Source organism: Hyla sarda, chromosome 11 (assembly GCF_029499605.1).
Source record: "Hyla sarda isolate aHylSar1 chromosome 11, aHylSar1.hap1, whole genome shotgun sequence".
Lineage (NCBI taxonomy): Eukaryota > Metazoa > Chordata > Amphibia > Anura > Hylidae > Hyla > Hyla sarda.
In genome coordinates, this window is record NC_079199.1 from 77,963,835 (window position 1) to 77,991,110 (window position 27,276).

At 44.5% G+C, this 27,276-nt stretch overlaps 1 protein-coding gene across 3 annotated transcripts in view; it reads right to left on the reverse strand.

Moving 5' to 3' along the window:
• LOC130295874 (uncharacterized) overlaps positions 1 to 27,276 on the reverse strand; it is a 464,016-nt gene that overhangs the window by 186,658 nt on the left and 250,082 nt on the right. The window contains exons 3-4 of one of the 3 annotated variants that reach the window (XM_056547149.1): positions 5,104 to 5,493; positions 942 to 976 (exon numbers count right to left, since the gene is read on the reverse strand). The exons of 1 other annotated variant lie outside the window; for it this stretch is intronic. In XM_056547149.1, the coding sequence (XP_056403124.1) occupies positions 942 to 976; positions 5,104 to 5,135 (67 nt within the window). In that variant the 5' untranslated portion in view covers positions 5,136 to 5,493. The remainder of the gene's footprint in view (positions 1 to 941; positions 977 to 5,103; positions 5,494 to 27,276) is intronic. One more of the 3 variants, XM_056547151.1, reaches the window with a different exon arrangement.

A 27,276-nucleotide genomic window follows, 5' to 3' on the forward strand; every position in this document is an offset into this window, starting at 1 on the left:
ATAATTTAACATATTGCTAAATAATTTAACAACATAAGCTTAAAAAGTGAAGTCAAATTTTCCAGTATGTTATTCCTCAAGAGGCACTGGTTTAACCAGTTGGAGACGCAGGGTGTACAAGTACGCTCCCATTCCTGGAAATGTCCACTAGCCCCACAAAGATTAAAGCGGTGGCTGCGCAGGTAATGGTACGTTCCATCCATTCTAGGAAAAAATGTGTCTACATTCCCGCAAGAATGTCTGGCTGGTTATCATGGCAACAGAAAGCTAGTGGATAGCTTTCTGTCTTCTCAGTATGGGAGCCTGTAAGGTCCAGTGCTAGCCTGGACCATACAGGGAACTGTCATAACAGTTATACCATACTGCAGTAAATTTGTACTGCAGTATAGTATAACAGGTGAAAAGTGTGAAAATAAAATGTTTTGTGTAATGTGTAAAAAATTATATAAATACCCCTTTTCTAATAAAGCCCTGTATTACTAAATAATAAAAAAAAAACTATACATAATAGGTATTGCCACATTCATAATGACTTTTACTTTAAAATGATGTTATTTGTCCCGCACAGTAAACATTGGTAACAAAAAACCCTACATAAAAATGCAAAATTTGCTAATTTTGTTTAAAAAACTGGAATAAAAAGGATCAAAAGGTAACATGTGTCCCATTAATAATACTAATAAAAAGTATGGCTTGTCCTGCAAAAAATAAGCCCTTACACAATGAGGTTGGATGAAAATTAAAAAGTTATGGCCACACAAATAGGGAAACCACGTGATTTAATGAGATAAAAAGACATTCACCTACACCACTCTTGATGAATACCCCCCAGTAAATAGACCCAGAAGGGCATGACTCTGTTCATTACATAAGAAAAGAATTATAAAATGGGCAGCGCTTATCCAAACAGTCACTTATGCCATTTATGTAGTAGAACTCACCTGGTGTATATAGAGGGACACAGTTGACACGACACCTGTTGAGCCAAGACAATGGGGGACATATATCATTAGGTGTCTATTGTAGACACAGTTCTACCCTTTACACTGCTTGTCTAATTTACACTCTTGCTCAAGATTTACTAAAGTTGTGCATGTACTTTGATAAATTTTGTGCAAATAAAGAAAGGCCCCTCTCGCTCTACTGTGCATCCTTCTCTACCTCACACGGTACACTGCTCACTGCTCATAGCTAGAAGTGCTGGAGCAGCAGTGTGCGCCGAACAAAACTTTGCAGAATAGTAAAATCATAATTCTTTATCAAGTACACAGAGGGGAAGATTATCAAAGAATTTTGCGTAAAAAAAACAATTTTGGCGCAAAAAGTATCGACCACATTTTCGAAGAGCTTTGTGCCGCGGTTTACGCTGTTCATGTCAGTTTTGTAAAAGTGGGTGTGTCCACGTATATTGTCTGCTTAATATGATATTTTCAAAGGGGTGAGAGTCCAGTTTACATCAAAACTTTCACACCAGCTTTTTGATAGTGTAGAAATCAAAGAAATGGTTGTAGTTTTATTGTTTCGTTGACTTTTTTCTTTTTTTTTGGGGGGGGGGAAAGGTGTCATGTAAGTAATTATTAAAAATTTATATATATATATATATATATATATATATATATATATATATACTTTTATATATTTTTTTCTTGGTCACTGCACCTGCACTCACATTTAAGCTCAGAAAGGTTTTATTTATACAGTTATTGCTTGTCTGGGCACTAGTAACCATGGAATATTTCGTGAGATGTTTCCACCAGAATTTTCTTGGATGTAAAAGTTGGCACAAAAATTGCCGATTTTGGCACCAAACTCGGCAATTTTGGCATAAAAAATTCTCATGGTTGCAACAAAAAAATATTTTGGTGCAAAAAAATAAAGAAAAGTGGCACAAAAATGAATTTTCACATATTTTCAAAGCAACAAAAGAGACCTTTGAAAATGTCAGGAGAAAAAAAAGGTGTGAATAATAACAGTAGTTTTTGAGAATCTCCCCCAGAATGTCTGGGTTTAAAAAATATGTAATTTTGCTGAATAATCTGTCCCCTTAACTCTAAATCAGTGTTTACCAACCAGAATGCCTCCAAGTTTTGCAATACTTGGCATGCTGGGAGTTGAAGTTCTGCAAAAGCTGGAGGCACCCTGTTAGCAGAAATTAGTGTGCAACATGGGTATGTAGCAGAGCTGAATGTGATTATGTGTAAGCATGACCACACACACACTCAACATGGTTACATACACCTGATCACACACTCAGGTCTGCTAAATACACCTGATCACACACTCAGCTCTGCCTAATATACACACTCACACACTCAACTCTGCTACATACACACAACCAAACACTCAGCACTGCTACATGCACACATTCACATACTCAGCTCTGCTACATACATACATTCACACACTCAGCTCTGCTACATGCACACACACACTCAGCTCTGCTACATATACACACTCACACACTCAGCTCTGCTACATACACACAATCACACACTCAACTTTGCTACATACACACACTTACACACTTAGCTCTGCTACATACACACACTCACACACTTAGCTCTGCTACACACGCACTTATACACTCAGTTTTGCTACATACACACTCACACACTCAACTTTGCTACATACACACACTTACACACTCAACTCTGCTACATACACACATTCACACACTCAAATCTGCTACATACACACACTCAACTTTGCTACATAAACACACTCAGCTCTGCTACATACACACATTTACACATTCAACTCTTCTACATACACACACTCACACTCAACTCTGCTCCATATACACACTCAGCTCAGCTACATACACACACTCACACACTCCACTCTGCTACATACACTCACACACTCAACTCTGCTACATACACACAACCAAACACTCAGCACTGCTACATACACACATTCACATACTCAGCTCTGCTACATACATACATTCACACACTCAGCTCTGCTACATGCACACACACACTCAGCTCTGCTACATATACACACTCACACGCTCAACTTTGCTACATACACACACTTACACACATAGCTCTGCTACATACACACACACACACTTAGCTCTGCTACACACACTCTTATACAGTCAGTTCTGCTACATACACACTCACACACTCAACTTTGCTACATACACAAATTCACACACTCAAATCTGCTACATACACACACTCAACTTTGCTACATAAACACACTCAGCTCTGCTACATACACACATTTACACATTCAACTCTTCTACATACACACTCACACTCAACTCTGCTCCATATACACACTCAGCTCTGCTACATACACACACACTCCACTCTGCTACATACACACACTCACACATTCAACTCTGCTACATACACACACTCACACTCAACTATGCTGCATATACATACTCAGCTTTGCTAATTACACACATTCACACTTAACTCTGCTACATACACACATTCACACACTCAGGTCTGCTACATTCACACTCTTACATACTCAGCTTTGCTACATACACACACTTACACACTCAGCTCTGCTACATGCACATACTCACACACTCATTTCTGCTACATACACACACTCGACTCTGCCACATACACTCACTCAACACTGCTACATACACACACTTACAAACTCAGCTCTATTACACACACTCAACTCTGCTACATACACACACTCAAACACTCAACTCTGCTACATACACACACTCACGCACTAAACTCTGCTACATACATTCACACACTAAACTCTGCTACATACACACACACTCAACTCTGCTACATACACACATTCACACACTCAACTCTGCTATATATACACACTCAGCTCTGCTACATATACACATTCACACACTCAACTCTGCTACATACACTCAGTCACACACTCAGCTCTGCTACATACACACACTTACACACTCAGCTCTGCTACATACACACACTCACACACCTGCCTCTGCTACATACACATACTCACACATATACATAGACCTAACAGCGATATCTTCTTGTATCTCCCTGCACATACAGTGGTATATTCTTAGCTGTGGTCACCATGGTTACACTACACAGGTGCAATCTCCTGCACTCATCAAGAGCAGCTGGGGAGTTTGAATTTTACACAGTTTGAAGTCTGAACTGTGCCGGAACTATTTCACCTGCACTATAACCTGATGTATTTTCCAGTTGAATCAGGTTAGACTGCGGGTGAAGGGGTGATCATAAGTGGTCTATAATCATTTCATTTTTTTTAAAAGGTACATGAAAAAGATTTTAAGTAGCACAGAGATAATCTGACTGGCGACAAAAGCATAGTAATCTCCGCAATCCAAATGGAAAATTAAATGCATGATTTAGAGCATCTTGCAAAGTGCAGTCCAAGATGGCTTTAAAAATATGGTCATCCCACAAGATTTCTGTCGGTAAATGAAATGTACGCAGTTAATAAATTTGTGTGTACTAAATATGTCACTCCAAGGTACACCAAAACTTACACATCTGGAGGAAATGTGCGCAAAAAAAGACGCAAAAAAACAGCTTGCGCAAAACTTTGCGCAAAAAATTAAACACAATGTGTGTAAGCACTCCCTTCTCCAATTTCCCCAAATAGCAGGGGGGTGAAAGATATTGTAGGGAAAGAGTATAAAGACAAAGGGGGGAGGTGTAGAATGCATTTGACTGATTTCACATTGGGGTGACCAAAACTAGGCAACCAGTACTACTCGCCAAGTTCGCACAAAAAAAGTCCCCTCCAGGAGCTCACAATTTATCAAAACCTGTGCAGAGGAAATGTTGCCCAGTTGCCCATAGCAACCAATCAGCTTGCTTATTTTATTTTTAACAAGGCCTCTGCAAAATTAATTTGAATCTGACAATGAAAATTAATCTGATTGGTTGCTATTGGCAACTGGTCAACTTATCCTTTGCACAGATTTTGATAAATCTCCCCAAAAATCTCTAAAGGATGAAAGATGATACTCTTCCTGTACATAGGTTTTGATAAATATCCCATGTGTCTAGAAGTTCAGCACTGAGGCCATTGAAATGATTGTGTTAGTTACATGAATCTGGTGTTAATAGTGAGAAATGTATAGAAAAACATGTAGTGTCCTACCTGTGCCGTCCATCAGATGAATGTTGCTGCATCCTAGGAGTTTGTTAAAAGGGAATAGAAAACAGAGCTATTTGTTTCCAAAAACAGCACCATACCTGTCCTCATGTTGTATGTAATATTACAAGTTTTCTCCATTCCCTTTTGAAGAATTGAGCAGCGATATCACACACAACATTAGGACAGAGGTGGTGCAGTTTTCAGAAGAAATCAGCTCTGATTTTCTCATCCTGGATTACCCCTTTCAACTTCTCTTTGCTGAATGTTTTCTTTATCCTGTCCTAGGCATTTTGAAGGCATGCTAGGAACCAATCTTCTTGGTTTGTTGGTTGTATTCGGCTGCTCCTGGCCATCCTCCCTCTGATCCTTGAAATGTCTTGTCTTCTTTGTTGCCTGATTATAAGAAAGGCAAAGATATAGCTAATCCCTTGTGAGGTCACATGTGTGATGTCACCAACCTTGTCTCACAGTTCTATAAGCGAGGGAAGAAATGTAAAGAAACACACACACATATAATATATATATATATATATATATATATATATATATATATATATATATATATATATATAGATAGATAGATACTTGTCTCTATTGCTATGGAAAAGGGTAATTTTTGAATTTTTCTGCCATTTTCTTCTACATAGCAGTTCTATTCTGCATGCTTTAATATATATATCTATCTATATATATGTGTGTATGTGTGTACGTTCCGGCATCACGTCCAAACGGCTAAAGATATTAACATGAAACTTGGTACACATGTTACTTATATGTCAACAACAAACATAGGATAGGTGATTTAACCCTTACTCACCCCCATTTGCCAGGGGCGGGGTTTATGTTTAAAGTCCCATACAAGTCAATGGGAAATGTATGTTCCCACATAACTTCAAGAGATATTTCAATACCTGGTACACATATTTCTGGTTGGGATAGGAGGTCGGGATATGAGGACTGGAAAGGAGGATGGGATAGAAGGTCGGGATAGGAGGACGGGATAGGAGGACCAGGATAAGAGGTCGGGATAGGAGGTCGATATAGGAGGACGGGATATGAGAACGTGATAGGAGGAAGGGATAGGGGACTGGATAGGAGGTCGGGATAGGAGGTCGAGATAGGAGGACGGGATAGGAGGTCAAGATAGGAGGTCGAGATAGGAGGTCGAGATAAGAGGTCAAGATAGGAGGTCAAGATATGATGACGAGATAGGAGGTCGGGATAGGAGGTTGGGATATGAGGATGGGATATGGGGTTGGGATATGACAAAAATATATGAGGAGGGGATATGAAATCAAAAGCTTCCTCCTTTGTTTATTTTCCTCCCCAACAAGGATTAGAAAGGAAAAACCGGGCAATGCCGGGTATTCAGCTAGTATATATATATATAAAACTCAATGGGGGAGATTTAACAAAACTTGTGCAGAGCAAGAGTGGTGCAGTTGCCCTTGGCAACCAATCAGATTGCTTCTTTCATTTTACAGAGGCCTTTTAAAAAAAGGAAAGAAGCAAGCTGATTGGTTGCTATGGGCAACTGGGCAACTTTTCCTGTGGACAGGTTTTGATAAATCTCCCCCAATGTGAGTGTGTGTATGTATGTGTGTATGTTCCAGCATCACGTCCAAACGGCAAAAGATATTAACATGAAACTTGGCACACACGTTACTTATATGTCAACAACAAAGATAGGATAGGTGATTTAACCCTTACTCAACCCCATTTGCCAGGGTTAGGGTTTTTGTTTAAAGTCCCATACAAGTCTATGGAAAATACTGTATAACTTTTGAAATGGCTGGAGATATTTCGATAATACCCTTAACTACCCCCATTTGTGAGGGTCAGGGTTTTTGTTTAACCCCTTCACAACGAGTGACGTACATGTACGGCGCCACGAAGTGTCACTTGGCGCGCGGCGACGTACATGTACGCCGCGGGGTTCCGGGAGCGCCACGTCACCGATAGCGGTGATCGGGCCGGGATGACTGCTGTTATCTAACAGCAGGCATCCCAGCACATCGCCGAGGGGGGTACTGAGACCCCCCCATGACCGCGATGGGCACAAATAGCAGGTCAATTCAGACCTGCAATCTGTGCGATTCCGGGTCATACGGGTCACTGGTGACCCGGAAAATAAGATGGATCGGGGGTGTCCGAGACACTCTTGATCCCCCTGAAGGGATAGGAGTTTGGTGGCAGGGGTGCCACCCCTCCTATCCCTGCTATTGGTCGGCCGAGCAACCGACCAATAGCAGACCGGGGGAGGGGGGGTTAAAGTTTGGTTTCCCCGCTTTGCCCACCTATCGGTGTCCGGGTAAAATGGGGGAACTGTCCAGGGACCGGCGCCGAAGGTCCCTTACCTGGATCCCGGAACCCGGAGCGCGATCCTCCATGCGGGGATCCCCCATGTGCGGCGGCGGCAACAATTCATCCGGGTCCTGCCAGGTGAGTTGTTGCCTAGCAACATCCGGAGGACCACAGTTTACAGAGGGGTTCAGGTTGTAGATCACTATGCAGTGGTCTCAAACTGTAGACCTCCAGATGTTGCAAAACTACAACTCTCAGCATGCCCAGAAAGCAGTTTGCTGTCTGTGCATGCTGCGAGTTGTAGTTTTGCAACATCTGGAGGGCCACAGTTTAGAGACCACTGGACAGTGATTTACAACCTGAACCCCTCTAAATCTTGCAAAACTACAACTCCCAGCATTCAGGAACAGCATAAGGCTGTCTTGGCATGCTGGGAGTTGTACTTGCGTGCCACCTGCCGTTGCATAACTACATCTCCCAGCATGCCCATCCGCAATCAGTACATGCTGGGAGTTGTAGTTTTGCAACAGCTGGAGGCACACTGGTTGGAAAATACTGAGTTAGGTCATAGAACCTAATTCAAGGTTTTTCAACCAGTGTGCCCCCAGCTGTTGCAAAACTACAACTCCCAGCATGCATGGTCTGTCAGTGTATGCTGGGAGTTGTAGTTTTGACCCCCCTCCCATGTGAATGTACAGGCCACATTCACACTGGAGGCAGATTACAGTGAGTAACCCGCTTCAAGTTTGAGCTGCAGCAAATTTTCCGCCGCAGCTCAAACTCCTAGCGGGAGACTCAGTGTAATCTGCCTCCAGTGTGAATGCAACCTAAAAACACTACACTACACCAACATAAAATAAAGAGTAAAACACTACATATACACACATACACTACCCCCCCTACCACCCCCCTTCCCCAATAAAAATGAAAAACTTATTGTACGGCAGTGTTTCTAAGATGGAGCCTCCAGCTGTTGCAAAACGAAAACTCCCAGCATTTCTGGCCAGCAATTGACTGTCCAAGCATGCTGGGAGTTTTACAACAGCTGGAGGAACCCTGTTTAGGAATCACTGGCATAAAATACCCCTATGTCCCTAATTCAGGCCTCAAATGCGCATGGCACTCTTATTTTGAAGCCCTGTTGTATTTCAAGGCAACAGTATAGGGTCACATATGGGGTATCACTGTACTCGGGAGAAACTGCCTAACAAATTTTGGGGGGCTTTTTCTCCTTTTACCCCTTATGAAAAGGAACAGTTGGGGTCTACACCAGCATGTTAGTGTAAAAAAATAAACATTTTTACACTAACATGCTGGTGTTGCCCTATACTTTTCATTTTCACAAGAGGTAAAAGGGAAAAACACCCCCCAAAATTTGTAACGCAATTTTTCCCGAGTACGGAGATACCCCTTATGTGGGCGCAAAGTGCTCTGGGACACACAACAAGGCCCAGAAGGGAGAGTGCGCCATGTACATTTGAGGTGATTTGCACAGGGGTGGCTGATTGTTACAGCGGTTCTGACAAAACACACCCACATGTGACCCCATTTTGGAAACTACACCCCTCACAGATTTTCCTTACAAGCAGAGAGCTTCAAAGTTAGAAAAATGCGAAATTTAAATTTTTTTCATCAAATTTGGGGATTTTTCACCAAGAAAGGTTGCAAGTTACCACAAAAATTTACCACTATGCTAAAGTAGAATATGTCACGAAAAAACAATCTCAGAATCAGAATGATAAGTAAAAGCATTCCAGAGTTATTAATGTTTAAAGTGACAGTGGTCAGATTTGCAAAAAAGGGCTTCGTCCTAGAGGTGAAAATGGGCTGCATTAAAGTCCCATGCAAATCATTGGGAAATGTATGTTCCCACATAACTTCCGTACAGCTGAAGATATTTCAATAATACCTGGTACACATATTACTTGTATGTCAAATAAAAAGATATGATAGTTAAATTAACCCTTACATACACCCTTATATAAAAGATGGGTTTTTGTTTCAAGTCCCATGCAAGTATATGGGACTTCCAGTACCTTACTCCACAAGCTCCGTTCTGCATCTCCTGGTGAATGTGTCAATCTGGCTTGCAAGCCACACCCCATCTCACATAGACAAGCCCACATTTTAAGCCCCACTCCTTATATTATCTACCCTTATTGTGCATCGGTCTGGCTTGCAAATCACGCCCGGTCCCACAAAGCCACGTCCCCTTCTATTTTGAGCTTACAATATCTTCATCACAAATCAGTCTCATCTGAGGACAGGATAGGAGGATGGGACATAAGGAAGGGATATGAGGTCGGGATATGAGGACAGGATATGAGGATGGGCTATAAGGATGGTATATGAGGTCGGGATATAAAGACGGGATGTGGGGATAGGATATGAGGATGGGATATAAGGTCGGGATATGAGGATGGGATATGAGGTCAAGATAGGAGGTGGGAATATGAGGACAGGATATAAGGATGGGATATGAGGTTGAGATATGAGGACAGAATATGAGAATGGAATATGAGGACGGGATAGGAGGTCGAGATATGAGGACAGGATTTGAGGATGGGATATGAGGATAGCATATAAGGTCGGGATATGAGGACAGGATATGAAGTCAGGATATGAGGACGGGATACGAGGTTGGGACATAAGGACGGGATATGAGGTCAGCATATGAGGATGGGATATGAGGATAGCATATGAGGACAGGATATGAGGATGGGACATAAGGACGGGATATGAGGTTGTGATATGAGGATGGGATATGAGGACAGAATATGAGGTCAGGATATGAGGATGGGATGTGAGGATGGGATAGGAGGATGGGATATTAGGTCTGAATAGGAGGACAGCATATGAGGATGGCATACAAGGTTGGGATATGAGAATGGGATATGAGGACAGGATAGGAGGTCGGGATAAGAGGATGGGATATAAGGTCGGGATATGAGGTAGGGATATGAGGACAAGATGTGAGGACGGGATGTGAGGTCGCGAGATGAGGACAGGATATTAGGTCGTGATAAGAGGATGGATATGAGGACAGGATATGAGGTCGGGATATGAGGAAGGGATATGAGGATTGGATTGGAGGTCAAGATAGGAGGTCGGGATAGGAGGTCGAGATAGAAGGATGGGATATCGGGACGGGATATGAGGACGGGATAGGAGAACGGAATAGGAGGTCGGGATAAGAGGTCGGAATAGGAGGACGGGATAGGACGACGGGATAGGAGGCTGAGATATGATGACGGGATAGGAGATTGGGATATGAGGACGGGATATGGGGTTGGGATATGACAACAATATATGAGGACGGGATATGAAGTCAAAAGCTTCCTCCTTTGTTTATTTTCCTCCCCAACAAGGATTAGGAAGGAAAAACTGGGCAATTCTGGGTATTCATCTATTATATATATAAAACTCAATGAGGGAGATTTATCAAAATTTGTGCAGAGCAAGAGTGGTGCAGTTGCCCATGGCAACCAATCAGATTGATTCTTTCATTTTACAGAGGCCTTATTAAAAACGGAAAGAAGCAAGCTGATTGGTTGCTATGGGCAACTGAACAACTTTTCCTGTGGACAGGTTTTGATAAATCTCCCCCAATGTGAGTGTGTGTATGTATGTGTGTATGTTCCAGCATCACGTCCAAACGGCAAAAGATATTAACATGAAACTTGGCACACATGTTACTTATATGTCAACAACAAAGATAGGATAGGTGATTTAACCCTTACTCAACCCCATTTGCCAGGGTCAGGGTTTTGTTTAACCCCTTCATGACCCAGCCCATTTTTACCTTCATGACCTGGGCATTTTTTGAAAATCTGACCACTGTCACTTTAAACATTAATAACTTTGGAATGCTTTTACTTATCATTCTGATTCCGAGATTGTTTTTTCGTGACATATTCTACTTTATGTTATTGGTAAAATTTCACTGATATTTGTATCCTTTCTTGGTAAAAAAAATCTAAAAATTTCATGAAAATTTAGAAAATTTAGCATTTTTCTAACTTTGAAAGTCTCTGCTTGAAAGGAAAATGGATATTCCAAATAAATTACATATTGATTCACATATACAATATGTCTACTTTGTGTTTGCATAAAAAAATTGACAAGTTTTTACTTTTGGAAGACACCAGAGGGCTTCAAAGTTCCGCAGCAATTTTCCAATTTTTCTCAAGATTTTCAAAATCGTAATTTTTCAGGGCCCAGTTCAGGTTGGAAGTGGATTTTAAGGGTCTTCATATTAGAAATACCCCATAAATGACCCCATTATAAAAACTGCACCCCCCAAAGTATTCAAAATGACATTCAGTAAGTGTTTTAACCCTTTAGGTGTTTCACAGGAATAGCAGCAAAGTGAAAGAGAAAATTCTAAATCTTCATTTTTTACACTCGCATTTTCTTGTAGACCCAATTTTTGAATTTTTACAAGGGGTAAAAGGAGAGAAATCACCCTAAAATTTGTAACCCAATTTCTCTCGAGTAAGGAAATACCTCATATGTGTATGTAAAGTGTTCGGCGGGCGCAGTAGAGGGCTCAGAAGGGAAGGAGCGACAGTGGGATTTTGGAGAGTGAGTTTTTCTGAAAGGGTTTTTGGGGGGCATGTCCCATTTAGGAAGCCCCTATGGTGCCAGAACAGTGGACCCCCCCCCACATGTGACCCCATTTTGGAAACTATACCCCTCATGGAATTTAATAAGGGGTGCAGTGAGCATTTACACCCCACTGGCGTTTGACAGATATTTGAAACAGTGGACTGTGCAAATCAAAAATTTAATTTTTCATTTTCACAGACCACTCTTCCAAAAATCTGTCATACACCAGTGGGGTGTAAATGCTCACTGCACCCCTTATTAAATTCCGTGAGGGGTGTAGTTTCCAAAATGGGGTCACATATGGATATTTATTGTTTTGCGTTTGTCAGAACTGCTGTAACAATCAGCCACCCCTGTGCAAATCGCCTCAAATGTACATGGCGCACTCTCCCTTCTGGGCCTTGTTGTGCGCCCCCAGAGCACTTTGCGCCCACATATGGGGTATCTCCGTAGTCGGGAGAAATTGCGTTACAAATTTTGGGGGTCTTTTTTCCCTTTTACCTCTTGTGAAAATGAAAAGTATAGGGCAACACCAGCATGTCAGTGTAAAAAATTTATTTTTTTACACTAACATGCTGGTGTAGACCCCAACGTCACCTTTTCATCAGGGGTTAAAGAAGAAAAAGCCCCCCAAAATTTGTAAGGCAATTTCTCCCGAGTACGGCGATACCCCATATGTGTCCCAAAACTGTTGCCCTGAAATACGACAGGGCTCCAAAGTGAGAGAGCGCCATGCGCATTTGAGGCCTGAATTAGGGATTTGCATAGGGGTATTCTATGCCAATGATTCCCAAACAGGGTGCCTCCAGCTGTTGCAAAACTCCCAGCATGCCTGGACAGTCAATGGCTGTCCGGCAATACTGGGAGTTATTATTTTGCAACAGCTGGAGGCTCCGTTTTGGAAACAGTAGCGTACCAGACGTTTTTCATTTTTTGGGGGGAGGGGGGCTGTGTAGGGGTATGTGTATATGTAGTGTTTTTTACTTTTTATTTTAGGTTAGTGTTAGTGTAGTGTAGTGTTTTTAGGGTACAGTCACATGGGCAGAGGTTCACAGCAAGTTTGCCGCTGGAAGTTTGAGCTGCAGCGCAAAATTTGCGCCATCTCAAACTTGCAGCACTCACTGTAAACCTCCGCCCATGTGAGTGTACCCTGTACATTCACATTGGGGGGGGGGGGGGGTCAAACATCCAGCTGTTGCAAACTCCGAGCATGCCCTTTGGCTGTCCGTGCATGCTGGGAGTTGTAGTTTTGCAACAGCTGGAGGAACGCTGGTTTGGAAACACTAAGTTAAGTAATAAACTTTCAAGTGTTTTGCAACCAAACTTAGTGTTTCCAAATCAGTGTGCCTTCAGCTGTTGCAAAACTACAACTCCCAGCATGCATGGTCTGTCAGTGCATGCTGGAAGTTATAGTTTTGCAACAATTGCAACAGCTGGAGGCACTGAGGTAGGAAACGGACAATGTTTCCCAACTAGTGTGCCTCCAGTTGTTGCAAAACTACAACTCCCAGCATGCCCAGACTGCCCAGACTGCCCAGGCATGCTGGAAGTTGTAGTTCGGCAATATCTGAAGGATCAGATGTTGCCGAACTACAACTTCCAGCATGCTTGGGCAGTCTGGGCATGCTGGGAGTTGTAGTTTTGCAACATCTGGAGGTCCACAGTTTGGAGACCACTGTATAATGGTCTCCAATCTGTGCTCTTCCAGATGTTAGAGAACTACAACTCCCAGCATGCCTGGACAGACTGAGCATGCTGAGATTTGTAGTTTTGCAACATCTGGAAGAGCACAGATTGGAGACCATTATACAGTGGTCTCCAAACTGTGGACCTCCAGATGTTGCAAAACTACAACTCCCAGCATGCCCAGAAAGCCAAAGGCTGTCTGGGCATGCTGGGAGTTGCAGTTTTGAAACTCTCAGAGGCAGCAGTGAGATCGCTTTACGGCGATCTCACTGCTGCCAATGAAGATGCCGCCCTGCTGCCGGAAACTCACCTCCGGGACGCAGCGCAGCCAGGACCGCATGGAGGACGCCGGGACCGCTCGGGACACCGCTCGGACGGGTAAGTGACGCCGGGGGACGGGTCAGGGACACTAAGCAGAGCGGTGTGTGTCCCGATCCCCGTGATCGGGACTCACACACCGCGCTGCTAAGTATTTTCATAGCGAAACGCTTCTATCAGCTAGTCAGATTTGACCAGCTGATAGCAGTGATCGCTGGGGGGGGGGTGGGGGATGAAACCCCCCGTGGTCGCACGGTAAGATGGCTGGCTATCAGTGATAGCCACCATCTTTCCAGGCGCTGCGGGGTGCCGCGAGTAGCGGCAGTAATGTTCATGACGTACCTGTATGTCATGGGTCGGGAACACCTTGCCACCCATGACGTACAGGTATGTCATAGGTCGGGAAGGGGTTAAAGTCCCATACAAGTCTATGGAAAATATATGTTACTGCATAACTTTCCAAAATGGATTGAGATATTTCGATAATACTTGGTCACGTGTTACTTTTATGACCACTTAAACTATAGGATAGTTAATTTATCCCTTAACTACCCCCATTTGTCAGGGTCGGGGTTTTTGTTTAAAGTCCCATGCAAATCATTGGGAAATGTATGTTCCGACATAACTTCCGTACAGCTGGAGATATTTCAATAATACCTGGTACACATATTACTTATATGTCAAATGAAAAGATATGATAGTTAAATTAACCCTTACATACACCCTTTTTTTTAAATAAAAGATGGGTTTTTGTTTTAAGACCCATTCAAGTATATGGGACTCCCAGTACCTTACTCCACAAGCTCCGTTCTGCATCTCCTGGTGAATGTGTCAATCTGGCTTGCAAGCCATACCCCATCTCACATAGACAAGCCCACATTTTAAGCCCCAATCCTTATATTATCTACCCTTTTATGTGCATCGGTCTGGCTTGCAAATCATGCCCAGTCCCACAAAGCCATGTCCCCTTCTATTTTCAGCTTACAATATCTTCATCACAAATCAGTCCCATCTGAGGATAGGATATGAGGATGGGATATAAGGTCGGGATATGAGGATGGGATATGAGGTCAAGATAGGAGGTGGGAATATGAGGACAGGATATAAGGATGGGATATGAGGTTGAGATATGAGGACAGAATATGAGAATGAAATATGAGGACGGGATAGGAGGATGGGACATAAGGACGGGATATGAGGTTGTGATATGAGGATGGGATATGAGGACTGGATTGGAGGACGGGATATTAGGTCTGAATAGGAGGACAGCATATGAGGATGGCCTATGAGGTCGGGATATGAGAATAGGATATGAGGACAGGATATGAGGTCGGGATATGAGGACAGGATAAGAGGAGGGGATATAAGGTCGGGATATGAGGTAGGGATATGAGGACAAGATGTGAGGACGGGATGTGAGGTCGGGATATGAGGACAGGATATTAGGTCGTGATAAGAGGATGGATATGAGGACAGAATATGAGGTTGGGATACACTAATACTGTTCTCACTTTGCCAAGTTATCAGACAACCTGGCCCCAAAATGATGGATTATAAAAGGATAGCAGCATAAGGGAAAAATACACATTTTGAACCCAAAAACTAGGAATCGACCGATATCGTTTTTTTAGGGCCGATACCGATAATCGGTGGAGGTTAGGGCCGATACCAGAATATCGGTATAAGTTATTGGCTATTTATCCCCCCTCGACACCGCTGCAGGTCATTGATTTAAAGCGGGCGCTTTAAATCAATGCACTGCAGTGGCTTTTGCGGTGCCATAGGCCGCCGCCACCCGCTTCTCTCCCCCTACCTGTCAGGGTGGTCCGGGCCATCTATCCTTCCTGTAGTGTCCGGTGTGATGTGTTTTTTTGCGCCCCCGTAGATCCATGCGTCCGCTCCTCCCCCAGCTCTCCAAACATTTCCGAAGCTAGAACTGGGGGAGGGCAGAGCAAGGGGAGGGAGGAGGTTTACGCCCCCTCCCTCATCTCCCCTCACTGAGCTCGGCTGGACGCAGATCTCTACGGCACGCCCCCTCCCTGAGTACATAGATCTCCACGGCAGGTCCCCTCCCTCATCTCCCCTCCCTGAGGACGTAAATCTCCACGGCAGGTCCCCTCCCTCATCTCCCCGAGCTGAGGACGTAGAGCAGTGCTCACAATGTGCTCTATGTGTAAAGGGGGACATGCTGCACGGGCTAAAGGGGGACATACTGCACGGGCTAAAGGGGGATATACTGCATGGGCTAAAGGGGACATACTGTATGGGCTAAAGGGGACATACTGTATGGGCTAAAGGGGGACATACTGCATGGGCTAAAGGGGACATACTGCATGGGCTAAAGGGGACATACTGCATGGGCTAAAGGGGACATACTGTATGGGCTAAAGGGGGACATACTGTTCAGGATAAATGTTCCCCTTTAGCCCGTGCAGTATGTCCCCTTTTAGCCCATACAGTATGTCCCCCTTTAGCCCATACTGTATGTCCCCCTTTAGCCCGTACAGTATGTCCCCCTTTAGCCCATACAGTATGTCCCCTTTTAGCCCATACAGTATGTCCCCCTTTAGCCCGTACAGTATGTCCCCCTTTAGCCCATACAGTATGTCCCCCTTTAGCCCGTACAGTATGTCCCCCTTTAGCCCATACAGTATGTCCCCCTTTACACATAGAGCTCATTGGGAGCACTGCTCTATGTCCTCAGCTCGGGGAGATGAGGGAGGGGACCTGCCGTGGAGATTTACGTCCTCAGGGAGGGAAGATGAGGGAGGGGACCTGCCGTGGAGATCTATGTCCTCAGGGAGGGGGCGTGCCGTAGAGATCTGCGCCCAGCCGAGCTCAGGGAGTTGAGGGAGGGGGCGTGAACCTCCTCCCTCCCCTTGCTCTGCCCTCCCCCAGTTCTAGCTTCGGAAATGTTCGGAGAGCTGGGGGAGGAGCGGACGCATCGATCTACGGGGGCGCAAAAAACCACCTCACACCGGCGGCATTCCGGGTGGAGGGTGAACCGGTCCGGGCTGTCCTTCTCCGGCGGTCATCTTCTCCACTTCGGGCAGGCTCCGGCCTAGTACGCTGCATAGACGCCGCTGCGCAGTGACGCCCGTGCGCAGCGACGCACCTGACTTCACGGCGTAGCGGCGTCTATGCAGCTACTAGGCCGGAGCCTGCCCGGAGTGGAGAAAATGACCGCCGGAGAAGAAGGACAGCCCGGACCGGTTCACCCTTCACACGGAACGCCCCCGGACACTACAGGAACGATGGATGGCCCGGACTACCACCATTACAGGTAAGTTGAATTTTTTTAATTGACTCGGAGGGTGGGGGAGGGGCCCGACCGGTATAGCGGTATGGGCTAAAATCCATACCGGTATACCGCCCAGCATCACGGTGGGGGTGAGACGTGGTGCGGTGGGTCGGGGGGTGGTCGCGGTGCGGTGGGTCGGGGGGGGGGGGTGGTGGTCGCGGTGCGGTTGGGGCGGCGCGGGGGCGGGGCATTATCGGCTTATCGGCAAGGTATCGGCAAAATCGTGATTATCGGCCGATAATATCGGCCATACCGATAATCGGTCGATCCCTACCAAAAACCCATTCAAAATACAGGCCTACGTCCTCCCCTTCAACCTGCCTGTCCATCTCCAAATATACCCTTTTTACTAATAATAATACGCTCGTCCTTTGCATTGAAAAAAAGCAAACAGTAAAGTTGCCACATGCAGCCATCCTTTCATCCATTTGTCCTTCTCCACCTATTTTCCCAAACCATGCACTCATACTGTTCTCATTTTGCCAAGTTTTCGGACAACCTGGCCCCAAAATTATGGACTATCAAAGGATAGCAGCATAAGGGAAAAATACACATTTTGAACCCAAAAACCCATTTGAGTTTTTAAGTTCAAAATACAGGCCTACTTCCTCCCCTACAGCCTGCCTGTCCATCTCCAAAAATAGCCTTTTAACAAATATATGCTCCTCTTTAGCTTTGAAAAAAAGCAAACAGTAAAGTTGCCATATGCTGCTATCCTTTCATCCATTTGTCCTTTTACACCTATTTTCCCAAACCATGCACTCATACTGTTATCTTGTCGCCAAGTTATCGTACTACCTGGCCCAAAAATGATGGATTATAAGAGGGTAGCAGCATAAGGGAAAATTACACATTTTCAAACCGAAAAACCCATGAGGGTTTTCAGGTTCATAATGCAGGTCAGTAAAGTTGCCATATGCTGCCATCCTTTCATTTATTTGTCGGCACTGGTTTAACCAGTTGAAGACGTAGGGTGTACAGGTACGCTCCCATTCCTGGAAATGTCCACTAACCCCACAATGAGTAAAGCGGTGAATGCGTTCCATTCATTACAGGAAAAATTGTGTCTATATTCCCGCAAGATTGTCAACGCGACCTGGCTGATTACCATGGCAACAGAAAGCCATTGAATAGCTTCCTATCTTCTCAGTATGGAAGCCTGTAAGGTCCAGTCCTAGCCTGAATTGTACAGGTGAACTGTCATAGCAGTTATACTATACTGCAGTTAAGTTGTACTGCAGTATAGTTTAACCCCTTAAGGACTGAGCCCTTTTTCACCTTAAGGACTCGGCCATTTTTTGCAAATCTGACCACTGTCACTTTAAACATTAATAACTATGGAATGCTTTTAGTTATCATTCTGATTCCGAGATTATTTTTTCGTGACATATTCTACTTTAACGTAGTGGTAAAATTTTTTGGTAACTTGCATCCTTTCTTGGTGAAAAATCCCAAAATTTCATGAAAAATTTGAAAATTTTGCATTTTTTTAACTTTGAAGCTCTCTGCTTGTAAGGAAAATGGATATTCCAAATATTTTTTTTTTTATTCACATATACAATATGTCTACTTTATATTTGCATCATAAAATTGATGAGTTTTTACTTTTGGAAGACACCAGAGGGCTTCAAAGTTCAGCAGCAATTTTCAAATTTTTCACAAAATTTTGAAACTCGCTTTTTTTCAGGGACCAGTTCAGGTTTGAAGTGGATTTGAAGGGTCTTCATATTAGAAATACCCCATAAATGACCCCATTATAAAAACTGCACCCCCCAAAGTATTCAAAATGACATTCAGTCAGCGTTTTAACCCTTTACGGGTTTCACAGGAATAGCAGCAAAGTGAAGGAGAAAATTCACAATCTTCATTTTTTACACTCGCATGTTCTTGTAGACCCAATTTTTGAATTTTTGCAAGGGGTAAAAAGGAGAAAATTTTTACTTGTATTTGAAACCCAATTTCTCTCGAGTAAGCACATACCTCATATGTCTATGTAAAGTGTTCGGCGGGCGCAGTAGAGGGCTCAGAAGGGAAGGAGCGTCAAATGGTTTTTGGGGGGCATGTCACATTTAGGAAGCCCAAATGGTGCCAGAACAGCAAAAACCCCCACATGGCATACCATTTTGGAAACTAGACCCCTCGGGGAACGTAACAAGGGGTAATGTGAACCTTAATACCCCACAGGTGATTCACGACTTTTGCATATGTAAAAAAAAAAAAAAAATTTTTTTACCTAAAATGCTTGGTTTCCCTAAAGTTTTACATTTTTAAAAAGGGTAATAGCAGAAAATACCCCCCAAAATTTGAAGCCCAATTTCTCCCGATTCAGAAAACACCCCATATGGGGGTGAAAAGTGCTCTGCTGGCGCACTACAGGTCTCAGAAGAGAAGGAGTCACATTTGGCTTTTTGAAAGCGAATTTTGCTCTGGGGGCATGCCGCATTTAGGAAGCCCCTATGGTGCCAGGACAGCAAAAAAAAAAACACATGGCATACCATTTTGGAAACTAGACCCCTCGGGGAACGTAACAAGGGGTAAAGTGAACCTTAATACCCTACAGGTGTTTCACGACTTTTGCATATGTAAAAAAAAATTAAAAAATGTACCTAAAATGCTTGATTTCCCAAAAAATTTACATTTATACAAAGGGTTAAAGCAGAAAATACCCCCCAAAATTTGAAGCCCAATTTCTCCCGATTCAGAAAACACCCCATATGGGGGTGAAAAGTGCTCTGCTGGCGCACTACAGGTCTCAGAAGAGAAGGAGTCACATTTGGCTTTTTGAAAGCAAATTTTGCTCTGGGGGCATGCCGCATTTAGGAAGCCCCTATGGTGCCAGGACCGCAAAAAAAGCCCACATGGCATACCATTTTGGAAACTAGAGCCCTCGGGGAATGTAACAAGGGGTTAAGTGAACCTTAATACCCCACAGGCGTTTCACAACTATTGCATATGTAAAAAAAATAAAAAAAATTTACCTAAAATGCTTCTTTTCCCAAAAACTTTACATTTTTAAAAAGGGTAAAAGCAGAAAATACTCCCCAAAATTTGAAGCCCAATTTCTCCCGAGTACGGCGATACCCCATATGTGACCCTTAACTGTTGCCTTGAAATACGACAGGGCTCCAAAGTGAGAGCGCCATGCGCATTTGAGGCCTAAATTAGGGATTGCATAGGGGTGGACATAGGGGTATTCTACGCCAGTGATTCCCAAACAGGGTGCCTCCAGCTGTTGCAAAACTCCCAGCATGCCTGGACAGTCAACGGCTGTCTGGCAATACTGGGAGTTGTTGTTTTGCAACAGCTGGAGGCTCCGTTTTGGAAACCGTGGCGTACCAGACGTTTTTCATTTTTATTGGGGAGGGGAGGGGGGCTGTGTAGGGGTATGTGTATATGTAGTGTTTTTTTACTTTTTATTTTATTTTTTGTGGTAGTGTAGTGTAGTGTTTTTAGGGTACAGTCGCACGGGCGGGGGTTCACAGTAGTTTCTCGCTGGCAGTTTGAGCTGTTGCAGAAAATTTGCTGCAGCTCAAACTTGCAGCCCGATACTTACTGTAAGCCTCCGCCCATGTGAGTGTACCCTGTACATTCACATTGGGGGGGACATCCAGCTGTTGCAAAACTACAACTCCCAGCATGCGCTGACAGACTGTACATGCTGAGAGTTGTAGTTTTGCAACAGCTGTAGGCACACTGGTTATGTATCACGGAATTTGTGACCTTACTCAGTGTTTCAAAACCAGTGTGCCTCCAGCTGTTGCAAAACTACAACTCCCAGCATGTACGGTGCATGGTGTAAGGTGACTGCTGGGAGTTGTAGTTTGCAACAGCAGGAGGCACACCGGTCGTGAAACACTGAGTTAGGTAAAAAAAAAAACTAAGTTTGACAACCAGTGTGCCTTCAGCTGTTGCAAAACTACAACTCTCAGCAGTCACCGACAGCCAACGGGCATGCTGGGAGTTGTAGTTATGCAACCAGCAGATGCACCACTACAACTCCCAGCATGCACTTTAGCTGTTTGTACAAGCTGGGAGTTGTAGTTTATACAACAGCTGAAGGTACACTTTTCCATAGAAAAAATGTGCCTCCAGCTGTTGCAAAACCATAAGTCCCAGCATGCCCATAAGGGAATGCTGGGAGTTGTGGTGGTCTGCCTCCTGCTGTTGTATAACTACAGCTCCCAGCATGCCCTTTTTGCATGCTGGGAGCTGTTGCTAAGCAACAGCAGGAGGCTGTAACTCACCTCCTGCTGCTGCTTCATCACAGGATTGTCCCTCGCCGCCGCCGTCGCTCCTGGGGCCCCGATCCCAACAGGGGATCCTCCGGAAGAGGGGCGGAGCGGGTGCGGGAGTGACACCCGCAGCAGGCGCCCTGATTGGTCGGCCGGTAATCCGGCCGACGAATCAGGGCGATCGTGAGGTGGCACCAGTGCCACCTCACCCCTGCACTCTCTGGCTGTTCGGGGCCGTCAGAGACGGCCCCGAACAGCCAGTAATTCCGGGTCACCGGGTCACTGGAGACACGATTGACCCGGAATCGCCACAGATCGCTGGACTGAATTGTCCAGCGATCTGCGGCGATCGCTGACATGGGGGGGGGGCATAATGACCCCCCTGGGCGATATGCCGGGATGCCTGCTGAACGATTTCAGCAGGCATCCGGCTACGGTCCCCAACCGGCTAGCGGTGGGGACCGAAATTCCCACGGGCGTATGGATACGCCCTGCGTCCTTAAGGACTCGGGATGCAGGGCGTATCCATACGCCCTGCGTCCTTAAGAGGTTAACAGGTAAAAAGTGTGAAAATAAAATGTTTTTCAATAAAAAGTGTAAAAAACTATATAAATGTCCCTTTTCTAATAAAGCCCTGTATTATAAAATAATAATTAAATAAAGTTATTTATCCCGCACAGTTAACACTATTAAAAAAAAGAAAAACCCTACATAAAAAGACTCTCTCCTAGGACTGTATCCACCTTTTCCAGCCCACCGGAGCACCTGAAAGCTATGCTAATTTATGCAGGCTAAAGTCAGCACCTGAAAGCTGAACTAATTTATGCAGGCTAAAGTCAGCAACTGCCGAGCTGAGGAGTTTGTGACGAATGAAATCACTGTAAGTTCGCTCATCTCTACACATGATTTAATAAGGTAAAAAAACGTTCACCTACACCACTCTTGATGAATACCCCCCAGTAAATAGACCCAGAAGGGCATGACTCTGTTCATTATGTAAGAAAAGAATTACAAAACGGGCAGCGCTCATCCAAACAGTCACTAATGCCATTTATGTAGTAGAACTCACCTGGTGTATATGGAGGGACACAGTTGACACGACACCTGTTGAGCCAAGACAATGTATGTAGGCACTCCCTTCTCCAATTTCCCCAAATAGCAGGGGAGTGAAAGATATGGTAGGAAAAGAGTATGAAAAGGGGGGAGGTGTAGAATGCATTTGACTGATTTCACATTGGGACTAACCGGCAGGCATCAGCGGAAGTAAGGAGGCGGCAAAGGAGCAGCGGTGGAGGCAGCCGTGAAGATCAGTGGTAAGTGATCTTCACTGCTGCCTTCTAGGAGTTGCCAAACTACAACTTCCAGCATGCCCAGAAAGCCAAAGGATGTCTGGGCATGCTGGAAGTTGTAGTTTTGCAACATCTGGAGGGCCACAGTTTGGAGACCACCATACAGTGGTGCCCAAGCTGTAGTCCTACAGATGTTGCAAAACTACCACTCCAAGCATGCCCAGACATGCTGGGAGTTATAGTTCTGTAACATCTGGCCCTTCAGATGTTGCAGAACTACAGCTTCCAGCATGCCTGGACAGTCTCACTACTTATATATACCGGCAGGGGGTATATATTTATTAATGCGCCGGCGGGGGGTATATATTTATTAATGCGCCGGCGGGGGGTATATATTTATTAAATGCGCCGGCGGGGGGTATATATTTATTAATGCGCCGGCGGGGGGTACATATGTATAAATGTGCCGGCAAGGGAATTTATGTATAAATGTGCCGGGGGGGTATATATGTATAAATGTGCCGGCGGGGGTCATATCTTTATTAATGTGCTGCAGGGGGCATATTATAAATGCACTGGGGGGCTAGATATATAGGCTATATGTCTGCCCCCCCCCTGCAGCACTATATATATCTTGCCCCCACAGCGCTTTTAATATAGATATGGCCCCCTGCTACTCACAATGGTAATTTTTAAATCTCTCGCTGCGAGCCCTGAATGGCCCCTCGGTATCGGCCGCAGGGTTGCAGAGTGCTATCAATCCCTCAGCCCCTGTACTACAACCCCATCATGGAACAGACTCTGTTCCATGATGGGGTAGTAGTACAAACACTAATGTAGTCTCCCCAGCTGTCTGCAGACTCCCGCAGCCGGGGAATTACTACTTCGATCATGGAAATAAGTCTGTTCCATAATGGGAGTAGTAGTAGTCCCTCAGCACTGCAGGAGTCTGCTGATGTCACCTCAGAAATAACGGATTTTATAAACCAGGTGCAAACGGATGACATAAAGGCTCATCCGTTTGCCATAGACTTCAATGTTAAAAATAACGGCCGTTAATTTATCCGTTTCTTGTGACAGAAGAAAAATTAGTGCATGTGCCGTTAATTCTTCCATCACAATTAACGTCCGCTAGTCATGACGGACTATAATGGGTCATAACAGATAATCAAAAAATCCCGTAGACTTTAATGGGATTTTGTAATGGACGTTTAACATCCTTTTTTAAAGCTTTTCTAACGGATGTTTATAACAGAAGGAATTTTTATAGTGTGAAAGCAGCCTTAGTGTTAGCCCCAAAAACAGCTAGCGCTGACCTCCAAATATTACCCTGGTACCCATCGCCCCAGGGGTGCCGAGAAGCGACGGTACCAAAAGGGCCAGATCGTCAAACATGGCGCTCCTGGGCCTAGGCAATAACAGGCTGACATATCTTAGGCTGGGCAGGACCAATAATAATGGTCCTCGCCCACCCTGGTAATGTCAGGCTGTTGCTGCTTGGTTGGTATCTGGCTAATTAATTTATATTGGGGGGGGGGGGGGGGGGGGAACTGAATTGCTAAACAATTTCATACATGTGAAGACAAGACCTACATAAAGGACTTGAAGGAGAAGGGGGCGGGGAAGGAACATAAAAGATACCAAAACTGAAGAGTGCATCAAAAATGCCAACAAATAATAATGGATTTTGGTCCACAATGAAATAAAATAAAGTACCCGCCGCGCCACCCCCCGACCCGTCGCACTGCACCCCCCACCGTGATGCTGGGCGGTATACCGGTATGGATTTTTGCCCATACCGCTATACCGGTCGGGCCCCTCCCCCACCCTCCGAGTCAATAAAAAAATTTAACTTAATGGGGGTGGTCCGGGCCATCCATCCTTCCTGTAGTGTCCGGGGGCATTCCGGGTGAAGAGTGAACCGGTCTGGGCTGTCCTTCTTCTCCGGCGGTTATCTTCTCCACTCCGGGCAGGCTCCGGCCTAGTACACTGCATAGACGCCGCTACGCCGTGATGTCAGGTGCGTCGCTGTGCACGGGCGTCACTGCGCAGCGGCGTCTATGCAGCGTACTAGGCCAGAGCCTGCCAGGAGTGGAGAAGATGACCGCCGGAGAAGGACAGCCCGGACCGATTCACCCTCCACCCGGAACGCCCCCGGACACTACAGGAAGGAAGAATGGATGGCCCGGACCACCTTGACAGGTAGGGGGAGAGAAGCCGGTGGCGGCGGCGGCCTATGGCCCCGCAAAAGCCACTGCAGATCATTGATTTAATGCGCCCGCTTTAAATCAATGATCTGCAGCGGTGTCGCAGGGGGTAAATAGCCGATAACTTATACCGGAATATCGGTATAAGTTATCGGCTATGGGCCCTAACCTGCACCGATTATCGGTATCGGCCCTAAAAAAACGATATCGGTCGATCCCTAGTACCTAGCTTGAACCTCTTATATGGTATTAAAAAAACGATCATATACCAATGGTAAATGTATGGCAATTTAGTGTAGTACTATTTGCTGCATACTTTATTTCCCTCATTTGATGCCCTCTTTTTTCCCAATTTAGTGTAGTGTAGAGTACTGTTGTGTAAAAAGCAAAATAATATATTCTACAATCAGATATCAAAAACAAATGTTCACACAATGGAATTCCACACGGAGCATTGATATTAATGGGATTCTGCTGCATGGTTTACACAGCGGAATTTCCACTGCAGATGCTTCTGCTGCACAAATCCTGATTTTGCAGTCTGCAAAAAATGGGCGTGTCTATTCTTTCTGCAGAGTCTGCACAGACATGCATTGCCATCTAGGAGATGCAGCATTTCCGAGCAGTCCTAGCGCTGGCTTGTTCTGCCAGCGTTCCGCTGTCGGGGAAATGTCTGCACAGAATTTTTCCATGTGGACAATGCCTGTGTGAACGTAGCCTTATGGTATAATGAAATTAGGGAGGTATTATCTTACAGAGTAATTAAAAAGTATGTAATATGGTATTATATGGTAAAAGATGATAATATGCACGCTCATATGGAGCGTGCGTGCATATGCCATAATTAACAAAAACAGAGTATATTCATGGTAAATATATATAAATATATATATATATATATATATATATATATATATATATATATATGAAACTCAATGTGTGTGTGTGTATGTATGTATGTTCCAGCATCACCAAATGGCTAAAAATATTAAAATGAAACTTGGTATACATGTTACTTGTATGTCAACAACAAACATAGGATAGGTAATTTAGGTTTTTATTTAAAGTCCCATACAAGTCTATGAGAATTACGGTATATGTTACTGCATAACTTCCAGCTGGAGATATTTTGATGATACTTGGTCACATGTTACTTTGTTCACAAAAAATATAGGATAGTTAATTTAACCCTAATCTACCCTTATTGCGAGGGTCAGGGTTTTTGTTTAACCCCTTAAGGACACAGGGTTTTTCCATTTATGCACTTTCGTTTTTTCCTCATCACCTTCTAAAAACCAATTTTGCACATACAGACCCATATGAGGGCTTTTTTTTTGCGCCACCAAATGCAATTTATAATGACATCAATCACTTCACCACAACATTTTTGACGAAACCACAAAAAAAAAAAAATATTTGTGGGGCAAAATTGAAAAACAAAAAAGCAATTTTTGATAATTTTGTGGGCTTCCGATTCTATGTAGTGCACTTTTCGTTAAAAATGACACCATGGGGGAGATTTATCAAAACCTGTGCAGAGGAAAAGTTGCTGAGTTGCCCATAGCAACCAATCAGATCCCTTCTTTCATTTTGCAGAGGGCTTGTTAAAAATGAAACAAGAAATCTGATACGGGTACGGAAAGTGCAATTTTGGACTTTTGAATTTTTTTACGTGTACGCCAAGCATATCAAACCCAAAGGTTAACATGGGCCAAAAAAAACAAGGTTTAAGTTTATGTGGGCCGCATCAAAAAAAAATTATTTAACTTTACTATATGTATCAAGACCCCAACCCCCCTGTACAATAACCCAACCCCCCCTGCACAAGACCCCATACCCTCCCTGCACAACACCCCATGTCCCCTGTGCACAACAAGACCTCATGCCCCCCTACACAAGATCCCATGCCCCCTTTGCACAAGATCCCATGCCCACCCTACACAAAACCCCATGCCTCCATGCACAACACCTCATGACCCCTTCACATGACCCCATGACCCCTTCACATGACCCCATGCCCCTTTTGTACAACACTCCATGCCCCTTTGCACAAGACCCCATGCCTCCCTGCACAAAAACCCATGCCCTCCTTTGCACAAGACCCCATGCTCACCCTACACAAGACCCCATGCCCCCCTGCAAAACACCCCTGGACCCCCTTCACAAGACCCCATGACCCCCCTTCACAAGACTCCATGCCCATTTGCACAAGACCCCATGCCCCTCCTTCA